This window comes from Sinocyclocheilus anshuiensis, unplaced genomic scaffold (assembly GCF_001515605.1).
Source record: "Sinocyclocheilus anshuiensis isolate Anshui unplaced genomic scaffold, SAMN03320099.WGS_v1.1 scaffold893, whole genome shotgun sequence".
In the NCBI taxonomy this organism is placed as follows: domain Eukaryota; kingdom Metazoa; phylum Chordata; class Actinopteri; order Cypriniformes; family Cyprinidae; genus Sinocyclocheilus; species Sinocyclocheilus anshuiensis.
In genome coordinates, this window is record NW_015555766.1 from 37,462 (window position 1) to 57,901 (window position 20,440).

The window sequence follows — 20,440 nt, forward strand, 5'->3', positions numbered from 1 at the left end:
ATGAGATAAAAATGTGGCCTGTATTAATATATCCAACTTACAGCCAAGGGCGCTTTTGTGATCAGATCAAAATCAGTTTAGGTACGGCATAACCTGAGCATATGTAAATCACTCCGTGTAAACCGTCCTACATTACAGTCTTCCAGAGGCATTAATATAGACACTACAAATAATCATTAATAAAGGTGCTATAATCCTACTAAGAAATATGAGCATCTGTCAACACATAATGAATATAAATGGCCATAGTGCGCTACTAATCAGAGATGATTGAAGGTATCGGGAAAGCCAATCAGTTGTGCTTGAACATACTGATCATATTCTGTCATTGATGAGATGATGACAGTATCTCACATATGTAAAGCTGCACTGAAAATTCATACAGTGTGAAGCACAGGATGCCTGTGCCCTGAAATCCTTAGTTTTAACACTAAACACTTTAGAACTGCAAATAGTCAATTCAGAAGTGCACAACTCTTTTTATATAATAGTAGCAGCTGTAATAGTGACTGTTTAGCTGTCATTATAAATCCAGGTAATCAAGGTGTTTCAGAAACATGAATGCCTCCTGATGATTTATATTCTGTCCTATAGAGTATTGATGAGGATTCTGCTGAAATAAAGGGCACATAGAGAAGTAGCCTAAAGCACTAAGCACGATGATTGGGGTATAAATGAGTGTAAACAGCTGCCTCTGCTAACTGTCAGAGCAGTGCACACTGAGAGACAGAGGAAGACAACAGGAGAGGACAGGGCAGAGAGAGAGAGAGTGAGAGAGCACAGCAGCAAGGCTATGGAGAGAAAAATAGGGAGGGAGAGGGAAGACTTAGAGACAGACTGAGAGAGAGAGAGCGAGAGAGAGAGAGGTTAGAGAGAAGAGGAGATCTGAGACAAAAAAAAAGGGTTTAGAGAGAGGAAACTGAAAGCTTGGCATCAGGCGGCAGCTGCTGTCCTTACGGAGTTCGTGTCACTGAGGGAACATGTACTGGCACTGCTCATGTTTCCCACTAGGAAATTATATTTACACATTCATGCACACAGAAATGTACATATTCTTGGACACTCACACATTTCTGGCAGAGGAAATGCTACGATTCAGCTGTGGAGAGGTTTTCAGTAATAGTGTTGGTGGTGTTGCCCAAAATAATGAGCCCATGAAGAGGTGCACAAGAAGGAAGTGTTCCTGGATATTCTTATTCAGAAATGGGTACAAAAAATACTGGAACCAAAAGATTGTCATGACATTCTGTTCCAACTGTTTTTCAATGTGTACATTCTTCCACCAGTGCTGCTCAACCAGTGTAGTACGATTCACCAATGAATCATACCAATGAATGATGTGTGTAATTTGTGATTCTGACTCTTTTGAGACAGTTTTTTTTTTTGTAATCTAACAATTCATTTATTGACTTAATTGACCTTCAAGTACTAAACAAAACAATATGATTTTTCAGTTAATTTTTCAAATAATTGTATTAATTGCAAATAATTGACTTAATTGTTGATTGCTCAAATCAGTCTCAGTCAAATTAATTCTTCATATGTACAATTCATACGAATCAATCTAATGACTCATTCATTCAATGAACTGTTCTTCAAGTACTAAATTAATTGGTAATGTCTTTTAAGTGGGTTCTTTTAAATGAGCTATAATGAGTTATTCATTTATGGATTTTATGAACCAGTCTAATGACTCATTCGTTGACTGAATATGTCTTCATCTGTTAAATCAATTAATAATGTGATTCTGATGCTTAAGTCAGTTATTTTTAATTAATTGGCCAAAAAGACTCAACAAATCATTCCTGAACTTGTGAGTTCTGTATATTTGTATAGTACTCATATGAATCAATCTCTTTGAGTTTCAGAATCGGACTCATTCACTGACTGTGAATCGACATACTCTTTAAGTCAGTTCTTGAACAAGTCTAATGACCCATTCATTGACTGAATCTGTCTTCATGTGTTAAATGAATCGGTAATGCGATTATGACTTTAAGTCTAATGACTCATTCACTGACTGAATCGGCCTTCTTCAAGTACTAAACAAATCTGTAATGGAATCGAAAAGGAATTAGAATGGTGTAAATTCTTATAACTCCTATCACTATTTCTGGATCAACATCCTTTGTTACTAATGGAATAAGATTACGGTCAACCATTACAGCCACAACACTACCTTTAAAATCCGAGAGCACTAAATGGGTGATGTTGATCCAAGAACATGCCCTACTTGTGTGAATCATGTTAAGCGTGAAGAGCTATCTAAAGTGACGTTTAACCTTATTTTTATCTATTTTGACTCCTGACTCTGTCAACAAAATCTCGCACCAGACTTGAGAGGTACAACAAGGTGGCGCTCCGTGGAAATACCGATAACGTCACAAGCCTCAGTGCCCAAGTTCACCTCCGCAACAGTTTGTCTGCCCTCTTTCACTGGATTGCTCCTTTTTGAGTTCTTCATTTTATTTTGTTACCATGACAACCGTCTCTAAGTGAGTCGCCCACATCTCTCGTTCCCTTTCCTCTTTCATTTTATTTTACTTTCCTTGCAGTGACTTTCATCTTTCTGTCTTCTCGACTCATTCCCCTACTCTTTCTTGCACCATCACTGTAACTCAGTTTTCCACTCTTCGGGCTTACCCCATTTTTTTTCTCTTTCTCACCACTGTAATATATGGTACAGATTTATGTTCAGTCTTCTTCATTACAGTCTGCTATAAAATATTTATGCTTCATTCCAAACATCTCCACCATAGAGTTTCAGTGCTGAGGTGCTTCTGGCTTTTTTTTCCCTTCCTGACATAGTGTCTGTCTAAAACTGCAACCAGGATGACAAAGATCAATAAGCAAAAGCTTTAAAAAATCGGTTTGCACCAGATTAAACATCAAATACATCACCTAAATTGACATCAAAGCATGAACTATGTCCTATCAAAGCAAACATGCAGCAAGAAAAAAGACTATCTTTATGGAGTATTTATTTCATGATTTTTACTAATCGGTTAGCTATCCAATCATAAAAAGTAAATGCCCTCCAAGATGTATTGAGATAGATAGCAATCCAACAGATGTGGTTTGAGTGGAATAAGATGCGACATACTCAAGTTTAAATATATATAGTTTAGGCCACATAAGTAATCTTCACTCATCACAGATGGCAATTTGCAAGCAACTTTCATGCACATGAAATATAATTACAACACAACAACAACAACACACACACAAAAAAAAAATCTGAAAAATAAGGCTTTAGGTCACATAAGTAAAATGTACTCATCCCAAGTGGCTTTAAGTCAACAATACAGATTGTTTCAAAGCAGCTTTCCATTAATAAACCAGCGTTACTGTTTTACATTTTTCAATTATTTAAACAAATTCAATTTCAGCTGTAAAGCAGCTCTACTCTACAGAAGACAATATTATCATTATTCAGCTCAATTTACTTCAGTGATGTTTCAATTCAGTTCAATAAATGTGTCAATTTTGCAAGGTTCTTCAAATTTTAAACAAGCTCAATAAGGCAATAGTGTCAGTATTTGGTTGTCAGTTGATTACATTTAAAGTCAGTTGATTCAGTGTTTATTCAATTCAGTTTAACAACAGTGTTAATGTTGCAAAGTTAGTGTCTTTATTTAGCTCAATTCAGTTTCAAAGTTCAGTTGATCCAATAGTGTCAGTGCAGTTAAACAGAAAATACTGCTGAACAATATTTGCCTTTTAAACCCCAACTTCACTATCCGGAAGTTTGTAAGTGAAGAAGCCACACTTGAACAAGCAATCATGAATGAGATGCACTAATGAAGTATTTACCCTATGGGGCTAAGAAAGCTTTCAAACAAAAATGTTGCTGCCTGGCATTAGCATCATCAACATCATCACCATAGGGAAGTTTGGGAATGCTGTAAACCACATTCGAACGGCAGTCATGAATGAGACGGTCATGAATACAGTAATTGCAAATTTTACAGTAAATGCTTATTGCAATATTGGGCAAAGAGATTGTTGAACTAAAAAGTTTACTGCAGAATTTAGCATATAGCCAAGAAATAGTCGATTGTGCTTCTATCCGAGACATTTTTTGGCCAATTGTAAACTGAACACTCGTACCATATTAGATCTCAATTGATCAATTAAAGAGCATGAAATGACAGTATAAATGTACCCTACGTTGCAAAGAAGTCATGCCTACCTATGTGAAAATACAAGAAATATATGTCTGGTTACATTATATTGTGTTAGAAAAAAAATGCGTCCCTCAGACTTATTTGGCATGATTATGTCCTTTTCCTTTTAAGCTAAAGAGAAAAGTGATGAATATTCAATCCTCTGGCATACTTTGTGTGTGGCTGTTTGCATGGGAGTAATAGAGTGGCTGAAAAAAAACAGCGAGTGCACTTCACCCGAAGCAGTCATCTCTTCAGTGTCTCTCTTCAAAGCAAATACTGTTGTTCACACATTTCTCACCCCCTAGAGACACGCTGTGGCAAAGGCAGAGTGGTGGCATAGGGAGGCATCTGCGTTCACATGGGCTGATGTTTTTCAGCACTGAAACAAGGGGCTCTATATATCACGCTGCTCTGGCTAAACTGCTCTGCTGTTCAGATGTCCATTTTAAACCTTGATGCATTGCTGACTGTATGGAGTTGGCCAGCATGCCGCTAAAGCACTCTGCACGGAGAGGGGAATTAGAATCGGGAGTGTACGGGTATGAAAGTACATGGAGGATAGATTTAAAGGTGACAAAGGTTACCAGACACTCAAACTGCCAAATTCAAAGAGATGCAGGAAGGTAGACTGAAGATAGGAGAGAGAGGCTGTGTTCCATGCTAATCTCTAGTTGCCTACGTTGTGAATCAGTAGATTGTGAACACAAATTTGCAGGCTAGCAAGTAGGGATAGGCAAAACTACATATTTTCAAAATAGACTAGTCGGTTGGTTGACTCAACTCTCAATCATAAGAAGTTCAAAAACAGCCAGTCAAAGTGCAGTATAATGGAACAGAATGAAGGGGTCTATTAGACTAGACTATTTTTAACATGACATTTCCATCCGATTGTGTATGGTGCTTTAAAGGGAATAAAATTAAAGATGCAACTTTTCTAAGAGGGTTGATGAGCAAACTGTACAAACAGCTACAGCAAATACAGCATGCATGAATGAATGAATGAATAAGCAAACAAACAAATATTTACTGTACATGGATGCATTAAATTGATCAAAAGTGACAGTAAAGACATTTATAATTTTGCCAAAGGTTTCTATTTCAAATAAATGCTCTTCATTTGAACTTTCTATTCATCAAAGAATCCTGAAATAATATATCATAGTTTTCACAAAAATTAGTAAGCAGCACAACTGTTTGCAACATTGACAGTAATAAGAAATGTTTCTTAAGCACCAGATCAGCATATTAGAATGATTTCTGAAGGAGCATGTAACACTGAATACTGGATATAAAGCTTATACTGGATGATTGTCGACCCTTTCATGTCAACCTTTTAGCTAGGGCCTTGATCTACTAAACACTAGAGCACTCATGTCACATGATCTCATTATGATGTAAAACATTCAATTGTATCTGCTATTTATGAGCAACACTGTTTGCTGCATAAAGTCCAGCATTTTTTTTTCATCCAAACTGATAATGCATAAACATAATGACATTCAGATATTAAACTAATATAATACACATAAGACTGCAGAACATACATAAATGAACAAATAAATCAAAAGATGTATGGGGGATTTCATCTGTTTGATCTGCTCTTTTAATCTAGCAACTCAAATTCTTGTATAATACCTTTGCAGTTTGCAGGATTGTTTCCCTTGCATGCATATAAGGGATGAAATATAAGTTCCGCTTATTCTCTGATGATGTGAGAGTCCTTTTCTGTCCTTAACAACTGCTCCTGATCAGTTTGTGTAACCCTGGTGAAAAAGTCGAGAAAAGATTGTATGACATTGTCTATCTCGCATGTCGGATTGTACGATACATTGTAGTCAAGACTTTGGTCACGACTGACAGCACTTACTGACTGTTTTACGTCATCTGCCCACACCACACATCACTACAATGATAGCTACTCACCTGGGAATTGTATTTCCTCTTCTATCTCTCTCCAGGTGCATTCTGGGAATTTCAATTTCAGTGAACTGGAACCATTTTGACAATGGGACGCTCCTAAAAATGGCCATATTAAGATATCCTGAGAAATCCAGAGAAGAGCCTTTCTGTTGAACCTAGTTGTGAGAGAAAAAGATCAAAATGAAGGAGATAAAAGACAAACATTTTGAGAAAAATCTCAAGGAGAAGGAGGAGGAGGAGGGGGAAGACATGGTGGTGTGGGACCTGAAGGAATTGAAAAAAAAATGAAGCAAATGAAAAAAGGCTTTGTTTATTTGTTGTGTCAGGGATGTTTGGTTTCACAAGCTAATGAGAAGCAATTAGACAGCTGCCAATTAAGCATGACCATTAGACTGTGACTGAGAGGATGGGGAAAAGACAGAAATACTGATGAGGGATGGAGCACAGTGACAGGAGACTGTTGGGCTTTAGGGGAGAACGAGGGAAGAAAAAACACTGAAAGTAATTATTACAGACAGAAACTTCTGGAAACCTAACAAAGCGCTAGAGTGTTTATCTCTGTCCGTAAACAAGGAGCCCTCAGGGCCGCCTGAATACAAGCACTCTGAGTGCCGTTGGTCAGTCAATGTGAAACCCATGTGCATGATATCTCCCTTAACATGTTGGAGTTGTGGAAACAGAGCCATCAATGTGGCAAATAAGCTATATGCTCACTCAGCCATTGTGCCCGGCGCTGGGGAGCTCCACTCTTCAGGCGGAACAGTCACACTGTGGAGGAGCAGAAATCTGGAGACAAGTGTGTCTATGTGTGTGTGTTTGTGTATGTGTAGTCCAGCAGGGGGTGCTACTCTCGGTTCTTGCTCCGTCTCTGTGAGGGTTCCTCTCAGCCATCTGGCTCTCAGCTGAAGAAGTGATGCTGAAGTAATGATTAACCTCTACAGCGCTCCAGCTCTCTGCTAATGGAGGCTATTTCTCTCTCTCTCTCTCTTGGCCCTTACCCCTCCTGCTGCTACCTGAGACTGGCCACTCAGAGAGATTGAACTTATGGGTGTCTAGGGGTGTACAACCTTAATTATAGGGGAGGCCGGGGCTACTTTTCTTTCAGAGAGGATTTTCCCCCATGCCCAGATGACACAAGTTGTCACATGTGTTTTAAATGTATATTTCTGTCAGGACCACTATCATCAAAGATTATTGACAATTAGCATACAGTTTGGATTGGCGGTATGGTTCTGTTCTGGGCAAGAACTCCCTGTGCATCCATGCAGCCTAGCATGGATAAGAGCAGAGCAGGGAGAGCAGGGAGAGCAGTGATAACCCCCCAAAAACAAAACCATATGCTGATATCCCCCAACACAAACTGAGAGCGAAAATCTCAAGGCCTTAAGCAACAAGCATGTTGCCCTTACCCAATGACCCAATGCCAGAAGCTTTAAGAACAAGCATATTCCCAATACAACTAGATAGAACAAGCGTGACCAATACTCGAACAGAATCAACGCTGAACTGACTTTAATTGAACAATGACTTTTTACCATTTCTGTTTGGAGCAGTGCCACAGCAGAAATGATTCAGAAATAATGATCATTATTTCCTGTCTATCACAGCAAAGCTGCTTGAATCTGCTGTGTACTGATGCTATATAAATAAAGGTGACTTGACTTGATAGGTTAAAGCACAGCATGTTGCAGTAACAAGCATGTTGCCAATGACAACACACATTGTCAATATGATTGTATAAACCTAGCACAAGCATTTTACTGAAAATGAATAAATAGGCCTAAGCAACATGGAAAGCCTTAGCAAGAAGCATTTTGCCAATAACCCGAGAGCATTAAAAAGGAACTTAGCTTAGCTTTGTGAAGACATTCAGAGATGAATGGAGAGTGAAACATAGCCAGCTGTGAGATGGATGCTTGATCTCTTGATATCCTACTTGATGCGGGGAGTGCAGATTCCATTTGAACTTGTTCTTGAGTCAGTCACATTAGTATAACTCATGGAGTCCATGTCAATAATGCAGCGATGGAAGAAGCAATGCTAACTCAGTCACTTCCAAATCAGGCAGCTTATGATCAATGCAGCGAATTCACATGCTCAAGTTCACAAACTTGAACGATTCTGAGGTGAAGTCCATGAGGGGAACGAATTCCTTTCACTAAATTCCTGATTGCAGAATTCCTAGTGAGATGATGGGGTTTTGCCTGCCGCATTCACCATTTAATTAGCTATTGAGCAACGCAAAGCTGCTGATAATACTGAAGGACCTTGATAGGTGTCGTATTCTTATAAGTAGACATGGATCAGCTGAGTCAGCTGATACGAACTTGACTAACGTGACCTGCCAGAACTAACGCTACACTTGATATTTAATTTATTAATCACAATACTTGTTGAACAGAAATATTTGCTGATATTTTTGTGTTACCTTTGACCTTCAATACCATGACTGAGGTGCCCTTGAGCAAGGCACCGAACCCCCAACTGCTCCCCGGGCGCCGCAACAAAAAAATGGCTGCCCACTGCTCCGGGTGTGTGTTCACTGCTGTGTGTGTGCACTTTGGATGGGATAAATGCAGAGCACTAATTCTGAGTATGGGTCACCATACTTGGCCACATGTCATGTCACTTTTTTATGTTTCATCTATCTATTGTCTATCTATCTATCTATCTATCTACGTGTATCTATCTATCTATCTATTATCTATCTATCTTTAAACCTTGAACACTTAAAAAAATAATAATTCAAAACGTTAAGAGACGGCTGTCAAACTAACATTCAAAGTTTATCTTTACAAACTTTGCTTTAGTTAAAATTACAGTTATATCTAGTTAAATTACAGTTATAGATTTTAAAATCTATTTTCTTACATTCAAATATGAATTGCAACTCTGCATTCTGTTTGCTACCATAATTAAAATTCAATTCAAATGAATTGGAAATTAAAAGGTATTCTTTGTTTTATTTCTTAATGGTACACAGCATGGTTCAATGAACTGTATCTTTTTTCTCTGGGGCAATGACAGCTGAAATGCAGAATAGCTTTTTCCAAAGCATTAAGGTATGTGCCTACACAGACAAATAATTGTCCTGAGAAATATACACATTCACACATACTCACATATGCTTCAGAGCATACTGCCCATATAAGCTTTCAGCTTGTCTCAGAATATTGCGCACACACACACACACACTCCCTCTTCTCTGCGGCCAGCCAAACTCTTAATTAGGCTAATTAAGAAGCTAGAATAATAATTTCCTGATTACTCATAATTTTGTGCAGTTAAAGAATTGACAGTACAAGTACAAGTCTCTTCTTTCCCTTAACTGACCCAGTACACACACATTTTCTTGCTGGCTTTCCCTCTCTCTTGCTGTTAGTGTGAAGGATGACTTGAAGCTCCACTTCTTTCTGTCAGAGGTTTTATATGATGTGACACAATAAGCTCCTTAACACATGGAGTTAATGGACTTGATTTCTGAAAGTATGGGGAAAACGAAACAACGAGGATAAGTGTCCTATACCAAACTTTCCTCAATTCACAGGCTTTTAGATGTCTACATATCTAGATATTTAAGAGTTCTGATGTTACTGCTGGTTGTCGAACAGTACTAACAGTTTCAATACCAGGTAAAGACCATTCAGGAGCTTTAGAGATGGTACTAGATGAGATATGAGTGAGATACCAGACCATCACCACTGTGCCCTTGAAAAAGGGACGCAGTTACAATAAAAAGAACCCTTGAATGTGTCATAAAATAGACAGTTTGCTTTAAAAACATAACACACAAAAATGAACCATTTTCAAATAATTATTTAAAAATTAAGTGCATTTTTAGTACAGGGTGGAAAAAGTTTGTGAACCCTTAGATTTAATAATTGGTTGACCCTCAATAACCTCCACAAAATGTTTCTTGTAATTGCTGGTCAGAGGCACAAAGGGAATTTCGTTTCATCAATATCTTTTGGATGTCAGGTGAGAAACGCTCTCGAGGCCATCACAAAGTTTCTGCAGTAGGAAAATGAAACATAAATGTCATCATTTACCTACTTTCATTTTGTTCAAAACCTAACTGGCTTTTTTGTTCAGTGGAACATAAACTATTGTATTTAGCATAAAAAAAATCCAAGCCACTCCTCTCCAACAAAAGTGGATAGCAACAAAAACATAAAAGTCCAAAAGTCCAAAGTTTAAGGTTTCAAATGACACAAGGATGAGTAATAAGGATTCAAAGGATGTTAATTTTGGGGTGAGGTAAATAATCAGTATTTTCCCAGCCATTCCCAGCTTTACGTTATATGTTAGGTAATAATAAACAACCAACAAAAAACTCATCATGTCTGTGTAGATTTCTCAGTCTCCTCTGCAACACCATTTATTTGTATCCTAACTGGGCTACATGGAATTAGGCTAACGTGTGATTGGATGACACATCTAGTGGTCTTATAACTCCCCTCTTTCTCAGCACAGCTCCAGGGTCAGGGTGGCTGATTAACTTGTCCTCTTGGTGGAAATTTTCTTTGGATGCCAATTTCAGCCTAAAATCTTTTGTATTTTTCTAATAATGGTAGCAGGTAGGGGTCAGGCAGCTTTGCTGTACACCAGTGAAGATTGATGTCTTGCTTTAAATTTAAGCTTTTCTTTCAGTATTTCAAAGCTTTCTTATGGTCGTTTGTGCATGATTATGCTTTTTTCAGAATGGTGTTATGAACATATGCTGTAAGGAGGTGTTGTGTACAGCCAGCCGATCATTATCGGAAAATAAACCCAGGCAGGGTGACCTGGTATCACCCTGAAGGGGTTTATTTTGCAGTAATGACTGACTGACTGTACATCATCCCACTTATTACATGGCTTCTCACAAAATAAATAAACATTTGGACATGAAATATTGATTTAAGTTAAAATTATTTTATAATCTTATCTGTATATTATTTAAAAGCTTCCACTAAGGAAAGCATAGTCCACTACCACAAAAAAAACAAAACAAAATTCAGCCTAGCAACAAGATGAACATTCACCAACAACATTACAGTCATATTAATATTAATGAGTCTAATGAGGTCATTTTTACTATACAGTCAATAACTGAGACGCAATTACATGTTTGCATGAAACAAAAGAGTGTGAGTCCGTGGTTTGATACATGAAAGTAGTGCTGGTTTCAGTTACCCAGATCTGCATATATAAAGTGTTGCCACATATTATAGATAGTAGAGGACAACAGTCGGGATCCAGGGAATTAAAAATCATTTTTTTCAACATGGGATCCGATTTTTAACGATAAAAGCATGCTGTGAGATACAAGGTTGTTAACTGTAATGGTATGCCTTTATTGAAGCTGTCAGTCTGCATTATCTGCCTTTTTAATAGCATGGGAAAAAATACTTCTGGAATCAAGACAGCTAAAAAAGTCGACGGGCACTCCATAGTAGGCAATAGCAATTAAATGCCACAATTAAAGGGGTAGTTTACAAAATAATGAAAATTCTGTCATCATTTACTCACCCTCAAGTTGTTCCAAACCTGTATGAGTTTCTTTCTTCAAAAGAAGGTATTCTTAAAGAACGTTGGTAACAAAACAGTTGACGGTAGCCATTGACTTCCAAATATTATGGAAGTCAATGGCTACCGTCAACTATTTGGTTACCAACGTTCTTCTTTCATGCTCAACAGAAGAAAGAAACTGCGTCCAACAGCTAAAAGACATTCATACAGGTCTGGAATAACTTGAGTAGGCCTAAATGATGACATCTTAATTTTTGGGTGAACTAATCAAGTGTTCGAGAGATCAGTGTAATAACTTGCAATAATCGATTATTCTTTAGTGAAATGTTCCTGTGAAAAATGACACATAGAAACACACACTAAAATATCTATTTTAGTTCAAGGGAAAATATAAACTTACACAGAGCTCCTCAAACACAGAAGGATATAATCTCCATGTCTCTGGGTGACTGTGTTTCCCCTTGTCGTTCTATTTCTCTCTCTTTCTTACACACACACAAACACACGACAGTGAGGGGGAGCCTGTGAATGACAGATTGCTGAACTGCTCATATGCTGTGTGCCTCGCTGGAAGAGCATGAGTCACCCCCCACACACTTATCCATACACATTTATGTGCATTTATCACAGACGCATGGAATTAAAATCATCATCCATACATACATCCACTAATGTTTGTTTGCACAAAGAATTAGTAGACTTGATGCCATGATGATTTAAATAAACATAAATATATACCTCCATAGTCATGATGAGAAGCTTTCAGAAAACGGCGTGCTCACGCAACCAGTTTAAAATATAATGAGCGTATTTAAGAGGCTTCGGTCTGTTGTGCGAGGGTGAATGTGCTTCAACTGGTGGCTGAAAAAATGGTCGGAGGTTTGTAATCTAACAATGAAAAACGGGGAAACAATGCTAGATGCTACTGACTATAGTGATTATACGATTGTGCATAGTTAGAATAGCTAAAGGTTGTAGCAAATAGATCGAACAGTCAAATAGAGTCCAAATAAACTAGTAGGCCTACTTGTAACTCATGATTGTATTTATACATTCTCAAGGTTTTTTTATTTTTGTTTTTTAAATAAAATGTTTACTTACCTCTGTACAAAATCAAACATTATGATACTGGGTTGCCACTTGATGTCCAATATGAAATCTTGGTCTCGAAGCAAAACCGGTCGAGACCCAGTTGTGTTTGATGTCAGCGTTTATGGGTTTAGCAGTTAACAGACCATCAGTTATCAAAGATAATTGCTTCATAAATCAACAGCGCCCTCTGCTGGCTCACACCATCTCTTACGCGACAGCAGAATGTAGGCCTTGCTATGTACTGTATTTCTATAGAAGTTATATAACAATTACCCACTTGAAATGATAAACAGAGCACATCAGTATTGTAAGATAATCAACTTATGAGAACATTCTGGCAGGCAAATGATTACATTTGAGAGGCGCTTGGTGTCCATTGAAAATAATATTGATCTATAAAAGCATCCACGACCAGCATAGTTCAGTTTGGAATACAGTGTTCTTACTGACAGACAGTAGAACACAGCGTTCACAGCATATATAAATATCTTTATTCTATTTGCTTAGACTGTGATTATTGCCATGTACTGCAGAAATAGGGTTGCTATTTTATTTTTGAGTGTGAGATGTTTTAGTTCTCACTGAATAAATATTAATCTTATGACCTTGTATATCAGTTAACTTCATGATCTATGCAGGAATCTGTGCATATCAAAGAAATTAACATAAAACATATACAATTATACAGTGTGTGTGTGTGTGTGTGCATGTTTATGTGGTTTATGAGGACACAAATTTGTATAATAACATGGGTATGACATAGGTATTACAACGAGAAGGTGATTTATGAGGACATTTTCAGTGTCCCCGTAATTCAAAAGTCTTATAAATAATTCAGAATGAGTTTTTTTGAAAATCTAAAAATGCAGAAAGTTTCCTGTGAGGGGTAGGGTTGGTGTAGGGCAATAGAAAATACGGTTTGTACAGTATAAAAACCATTACGCCTATGGAGAGTCCCCATAAACCATAAAAACAAACCTGTGTGTGTGTGTGTGTGTGTGTGTAAACATACATACATACATGCATATACACAAATGCTGCTTGCATGAATATATGACAAGTAACAAAAATGAGTATATCATCACAATAATAGAATAGAAGCTTTTCTTTTGTTCAAAATAACCCCAAAGCTGCTAGTGGAGAAGTTTAAAATCCTTGAGTGTCCTATCTGGTGAAAGTACCCAGCCAAGTAGCAAGAGTGCTGCCAGCACTGACCACAGTGATGGAGGTGCTACATATGTACAGTCAGTAGGGCGACAATTGTCCTAGCATCTGGGATTTAAAGAAATGTGCATAAAATTAATGATTTCACCTTTTTTTTTTAGGCTAGTAAGTAGGCTCCCACCTCATCACTGTTCTCAGGTATGTATTGACTAGTTACTGTGACACATGCAGTGAGAGCAAGTATGCACCTAAATCCAGATTTTTGCTTGGTAAATAGTGTCTGTGGAAGTTTAAAAAACTCTTAAGTAAAAGCACATTTTTTGGATGAAATTGGTTGCGTCATTGACCTACTCATAGCTTATGCCAGCTTTACTTAGCCCAAGCATGATTATTTTCCGTGAGGAATTTTATGCAGACAGCCAGCAGTAATCAGCACATGGGCTGTGCTTATTTTTGCAAACGGGAAAGGTTAATGTTGCTCAAAACTGTGGGAAAGGAACTGACCCTAGGAAATCAGGCTCAGAGTGGGAACATTTCTGACTCATGTACTCATGATGCACGATAAGCATGTAGGCCTATGTGAGTGAAAATGTGTGTGACAACCACTCAGGGCAACACACTGAATGATCTGACACTATTAAAAGATGTGCTGCGGGGTCCAGTGGAGCTGAAATCCTGAGATACGTGAGCAGGCTGACTCATATATGAGTCCACCAGGGGTTGAACGACTTCTGATTTTTTTAAAGTCGACTTTTATGTGATGAAAGTCGGGTCGAAGTCGATTAGTCGCTGATGGCGTCATTAATGAACAAATAAGTCTGGAGCTTTGATAAACACCTTGTGCAGAGCTATGGCATATGATATGACACAGCGCTGCCCACATGGGGTACAACATGTTCCTGGATCAACATCCTTGTTGATCCTGGAACAACATTCCAATCAACCAGTCAGAACTGAGATATAACTTTTCAGGAAATATCTGTTTTAGGCTTAAAATCAGGGTTAGGTGCTTCTACGCCCTTGTTAATCAGCTATCCTTTCCCTCTGATTTTAGGAATAAATTATGGGTAGGGTTAGGTTTAGGGGTAGGGATTGGGTTAAGTCTATATTTTTGGACAATAATGTTGATCCAGGATCATCAAAAGATGTTGATCCAGGAACATGTCTTACTTGGCAAAATCATGGCGACCGCCCACATGGCTACTGCTCCTATAACAGCTCATTTTTATCAGTTCTTTTTGTTCTTTCTTTGGGTCGTTATATTTCTCACAGATTTCTGCTCGTTCTAAATCAGATACAGATAAAGTAGCACAGTAAAGATTACATTCATATGAATGCATTAGTGAGAGCGATTGCGTGTGTGAATTCATTCTACCTGGCAGCGACTCTCTACTGAAGCTGTGGGATTTAGTTATTAAGAAATATATGCTTGAACTTTTCAGTTTCTCAGCTATTTTATTGAGAAATCACAGAACAGTGATGACAATACATTTCCGTGCTGAATGATTCTGTGCGCACGCGAGCTGTACGCGCTACTGTCCTATGTGTGCGCGTTACAGTTCAGCAGCACATTAGATTAGAACGGCGATTAATTTACCTGCACAATAAGCTGTTTAAAACGTGCATTCTCCCGTTCAATTTCGAGCATCCAGTAATATAATCACACGTCTTGTGGAGCGCTTTCAGAGTATGCATTTATTTGTCTTTTAACTGTTTTGAAACGGAGCGTAAATGTGGAAGTCCTTCAAAGATTTCTTATCCACCTTTTTCTTCAACGCGGAAGTAAGCCTATGGGTGAGACTTCCGGTTCATTAACCGCTATAGGTAAATAACGAGGAGAATAACAACCTGCAGTAAACGGTAAAACACTTGCACTACAAACCAGTGTGTTCATAATTAAGATAATACATTAAAATAATATGATAAGACACACCAACTTTCAATATCAAGCAGCAAAACGAACTGTTTTGTTCAGCTAAAAATAGCTGGACAGAGTGGATGCAGATGAGACCGGAAGCCAGACCCAGAAAAAGGTGGATAGGACCAGCGACTAGTCGACCTCAAGCTTAAAGCGTCATGGCAGAGCATTGAAGTCGACTAGTCGGTGCAACCCCTAGAGTCCACACACATATAACTCTATCTATCTATCTATCTATCTATCTATCTATCTATCTATCTATCTATCTATCTATCTATCTATCTATCTATCTATCTATCTATCTATCTATCTATCTATCTATCTATCTATCTATTATCTATCTATCTATCTATCTATCTATCTATCTATCTATATATAACTGAGGACATAACAGACTATTGTTTTCTAATGTTTAAAAAAAAACCAAAAAAAACATATATTACGTGATTTTCTACAAGAATGCATTAAATTGATCGAAAAGCGACAGTTTTGTAATGTTACAAAAGATTACTTTTTTTGTTTTCTACACATCATAGAATCCTGAAAAAAATGTATTGAATGCATTGTAGCGTTCACCAAAATATTAAGCACAACTTTTCTCAACATTGATAATAATAAGAAATGTTTCTTGAGCAGCAAATCAGCATATTGATTTCTAAAGGATCATGTGACACTGAAGACTGGAGTAATGATGCTGAAAATTCAGCTTTGCCATCACAGGAATTAAGTACATTTTATAATATATTGAAATAGAAAAACAGTTATTTTAAATTGCAATAACATTACACTTTTATTGCATTTTTGATCATAAGAGACTTCTTTCAAATACAATAAAATATAATAAAAATGTTTAAAATTAAAAAGTTGTTGTAAATTGTAATAATATTTTACAATATAACTATTTTTTACTGTATTTTTGATCATATAAATGCAGCCTTGGTGAGCATAAGATGCTTTTTTTTTTTTTTCGAAAAATACTGTCCCCAAATTGTAGCTGAGCATTACACCCACACACACCAATATTTATTTACAGCCCCATATATTTGCACCAGCATGTGGCCTCAGGACAAGTGAAATCAGGAGTGAAATATGAACAGTAAAAATAAAATGTCTTTTATATGCTTACTGAAAGTTTTTTCAACATGATTAATAAGAACAAGACTCACAGTAATATGTATCCCTTTTAATACTGCTAGCGCTCACATTAGATTAGTGATGGTGCATAAAATACTGTCCTGATCCAATGTAATTTACTTGCGCTCTGGCACAAACAAACATTGTGCTCATTTGCATACATTTTCTTTGCTTAGACTGACATCTTAAAACACAACAGAAATACACAAGAAGAGACCATAATGGGTCCCATGGCTATCACTTTAAAGTGGTGTTGATTAGTACTGCCTCTGTGTAACTAAAATTACTAAATGTGAGACAAGTGACATTTAACAACAAGACCAAAGCGGATAAAATATAGTATATTATCATACCTATTAACACCTTGCATGAAATTCGCATCTGTAGATTACATCATAACCATCTGGCCCCTTTCACACAGCCATCAGATATAATATAATTCTCATCAGAAGAAATATGTCATTGATAAAATGTAAATAATCTTTGGTGTGAGACATTGTCTTTAAAATACTCTGTAGGTTCATGCAAGCATCAAGACAATGCAGTTCATTTTCTCTATATATATTAGAGGAGCTTGGTACTGGTACCTAATCATATTATAACGTATGAAAATCTCTGTATATTTTGACTTAAAGCTACAATGTGGCACACAATAAAATATAATATTACAATGTTCTCAAGTAGGATCATAGTGAAAGAACTTTGGAAGCATTTTGTCATTCTGATCCCAAATTAACGCACTTAATTCAATTCTAAACCCGTACCTGTGTACCATCTGTCATCTGTTCAGAGAAAACAAATCAATCATCAATAAAAATGGCTGTGAAACAGGCTTAAACCTGGGCGCCTGTAGGCATTTATGGATTCCAGAGCTGGAGCTTGATGCTGTCCTGTGGTTTTACACAACCACCACGTAGTTAGCAGGGTAAAGGCCCTCTTTCCCTCCGTCCATCATGCCTCTGCACCAACCCTGATCATCCTCATCCTCAATCTTCAGAAACTCCTCACCTGAACACACACATACAAACATAAAGCTTCAGAGGTGGTACACGTATCATACAGACACGTAATATATGAATACACAAACATAAACAAGTGCAGCTTACCTGCTTTGAAGGACAGTTCATCTGTCTCCTGTCCAACATAGTCATAGAGAGCTCTGACTCTCACTCCTCCAATCATTAGACTGAGATGAGGAGGGAAAACAGACAGTCAGTAAAATAAGCCCTATCTTAAAAAATGTTACTGTCCACTCCTACCTTAGCAACTGTCACTATCCACTAAATCAGCAGACAAGCCTTTGCTCTTTTCTAATGCAAATCTTGTATGTGTGGATAGTTTTGAACAAAACTTTTTGTTGCCTTTTGTTGGATAATTATGGAAGCCCATTTCTGCCACATAAGAAAAAATCATTTGTAAATCATAAGAGATAAAAAGTCAAAATGATGACATGCTCATAATTATGAGATAAGTCATAATTATAAACAAATCTTCTAATAATAATGACTTTTCATCTAATAATTTCCAATATGTTACATTTTAAGTTTTTACTCAATTATAATTTAGTATCTCATAATTTCAACTTGTTTGTCATAATTCTATGACTTTTTATATCATATTTCTGATTAACCTAAAAAGCTTTTTTTCTTTTCTTATGTGGAAAAAAAATAGTCTTCCATTGTAATACATCAAAGAAACTTAAATCCTTATTTGTTTATTTCTTAAATATAAACTTTTTAGGAACCATATAACTTACAAAACTAATCTGTGAAACACTAGACCAAAAGAAGGAAATTAAAGGAAATGGGGACAATTTTAGGGTCCATTTTTTCCACATTTGACTAAAAATTATAACAAATACTATAACATTTCGGACTATTACTGTCCTTGGATAGGTTTAAACAGAATTTATCCAAAAATACTGTAACATGTTGTTGCCAGAGCACTTATAATACACAAAGATAAAAGCTGATTTATTCCCTTTTTCTAATCTTCCTGAGAAGTCATGAAGTCTGTATACTACAATATGTGTCTCCTATTATTCTCAAATCATGCAGGAGCATGTAGAACGTAGAGCATTAGTAAGAATTTGCTCCAAGAATATTAATGTTATTAACTTAACATCATTTCATTTACATATTGATTCAGATTATTGTACTGTATTGTTGATAGCAATTAAATGGTTCACAGAACCATAGATAACTAAATGTTATCACTTGTAATGTCTTTTAAATTAAAGTTTTTTTTTCTCTTTTAAGTTGACTGTGATCAACATTTGCCTCAATTCTGATTCACAGTCTCCACAGTCTTACTCACGATACTGCATAAATTATTGATTTTTTTAAAGAAAAACAGCCAGAATGTTTTGCAATGTCACAATTCATTCTAGTATTGAATTTAATATTCAATCAATGTTTGCTTCTGTATTTTACGAAAATTTCACTGTTCAATCCCGAACTCATTCCTTGTCAAGCTTGTCTGAGCAATAGTATCCAAGGGGACTGAGCTTTGTAATGGGTCAATACACAGCAGCAAGCAATTACAAGGCCTGAAGTTCAGAAAGGCCTAGTTTGGTTTGTAGTGAATAACAGTCAGGCAGCCTAGCGCTATGAAGCCCCACAGCAAATATCACTGTAGTAAACTGACCTTCTCTCCATCACTACTGCTTTCTGCTCCACCTCCTTCTTTCCCTTTTTATGCTTCTTGTCTGGAGTCCACTCCTGAAATAGAATGAGAGCGAGAGACAGAGTGAGTGAAGGAGTAAATGTGGGTTTTGGCACAACAGAATACAGTCTATTTGAAGACGTGCCTCTGTGAGATACATAAATATCACAGATAACAACAAAGATGTCACTCTAACACCCTCAAGAATGCATTAACCTCAAAACTTTAGTTTAAAACAAACCTTAAGCCTAAAGTGTTACAGTTTGTTTTTGCTACGGACAATATGAATGTGGCTTACTGCACATTTCTCATTGTGAATAATCCACCTTTTTAATGTAAGAGCAAGTACGATCATTCGTAACTTTAATGTGCAAGGCTTCCAGTTATTTTAGTTGTACAAAAACAGTAAGATCTGCTGCTTGATATTGCAAACTAATATTTGTTATCATATTATTTTAATTTATTATTGTAACTTATTTACTTATTCTACTTTACTTACAGCAGATAATGAACCTGAAGTCTTGCACATTCACAGAACATAGCTCTGTATCTTGAGATAAGGTGGATAAAACAGGTGAAAAGTCTCATAGCCTTGAGTGAACAAGGATCAAGAAAATCAGAGATACGTGAGGTCGGGCTCTTTTAAAACAGGCCATTATGCCACCATCTAGAAACCACCCAGAACACCCTAACAACTGCATAGCAATACCATGGCAACCACCCACAACACCCTCATGGCAGTGAGTTGTGCACAAGCAATCATTTAAGATTAAAATTAAGTTTTAGCTAATGTTTGTCAAAGTAAATGCATTTGCAATATTAACTGTATGTATCTACCTGAAACTGAGGCCAGTCAGTGGGCATTCCT

General features: G+C 37.0%; 1 protein-coding gene across 1 annotated transcript in view; it reads right to left on the reverse strand.

Moving 5' to 3' along the window:
- Positions 1-16,759: 16,759 nt before the first annotated feature.
- The window catches only part of LOC107674129 (protein kinase C and casein kinase substrate in neurons protein 2), a 16,826-nt gene continuing 13,145 nt past the window's right edge, over positions 16,760-20,440 (reverse strand). Inside the window, exons 7-10 of the mRNA XM_016468027.1 lie at positions 20,410-20,438; positions 19,555-19,628; positions 18,015-18,094; positions 16,760-17,916 (exon numbers count right to left, since the gene is read on the reverse strand). Coding sequence (XP_016323513.1) covers positions 17,807-17,916; positions 18,015-18,094; positions 19,555-19,628; positions 20,410-20,438 — 293 coding nt within the window. The 3' untranslated portion in view covers positions 16,760-17,806. The remainder of the gene's footprint in view (positions 17,917-18,014; positions 18,095-19,554; positions 19,629-20,409; positions 20,439-20,440) is intronic.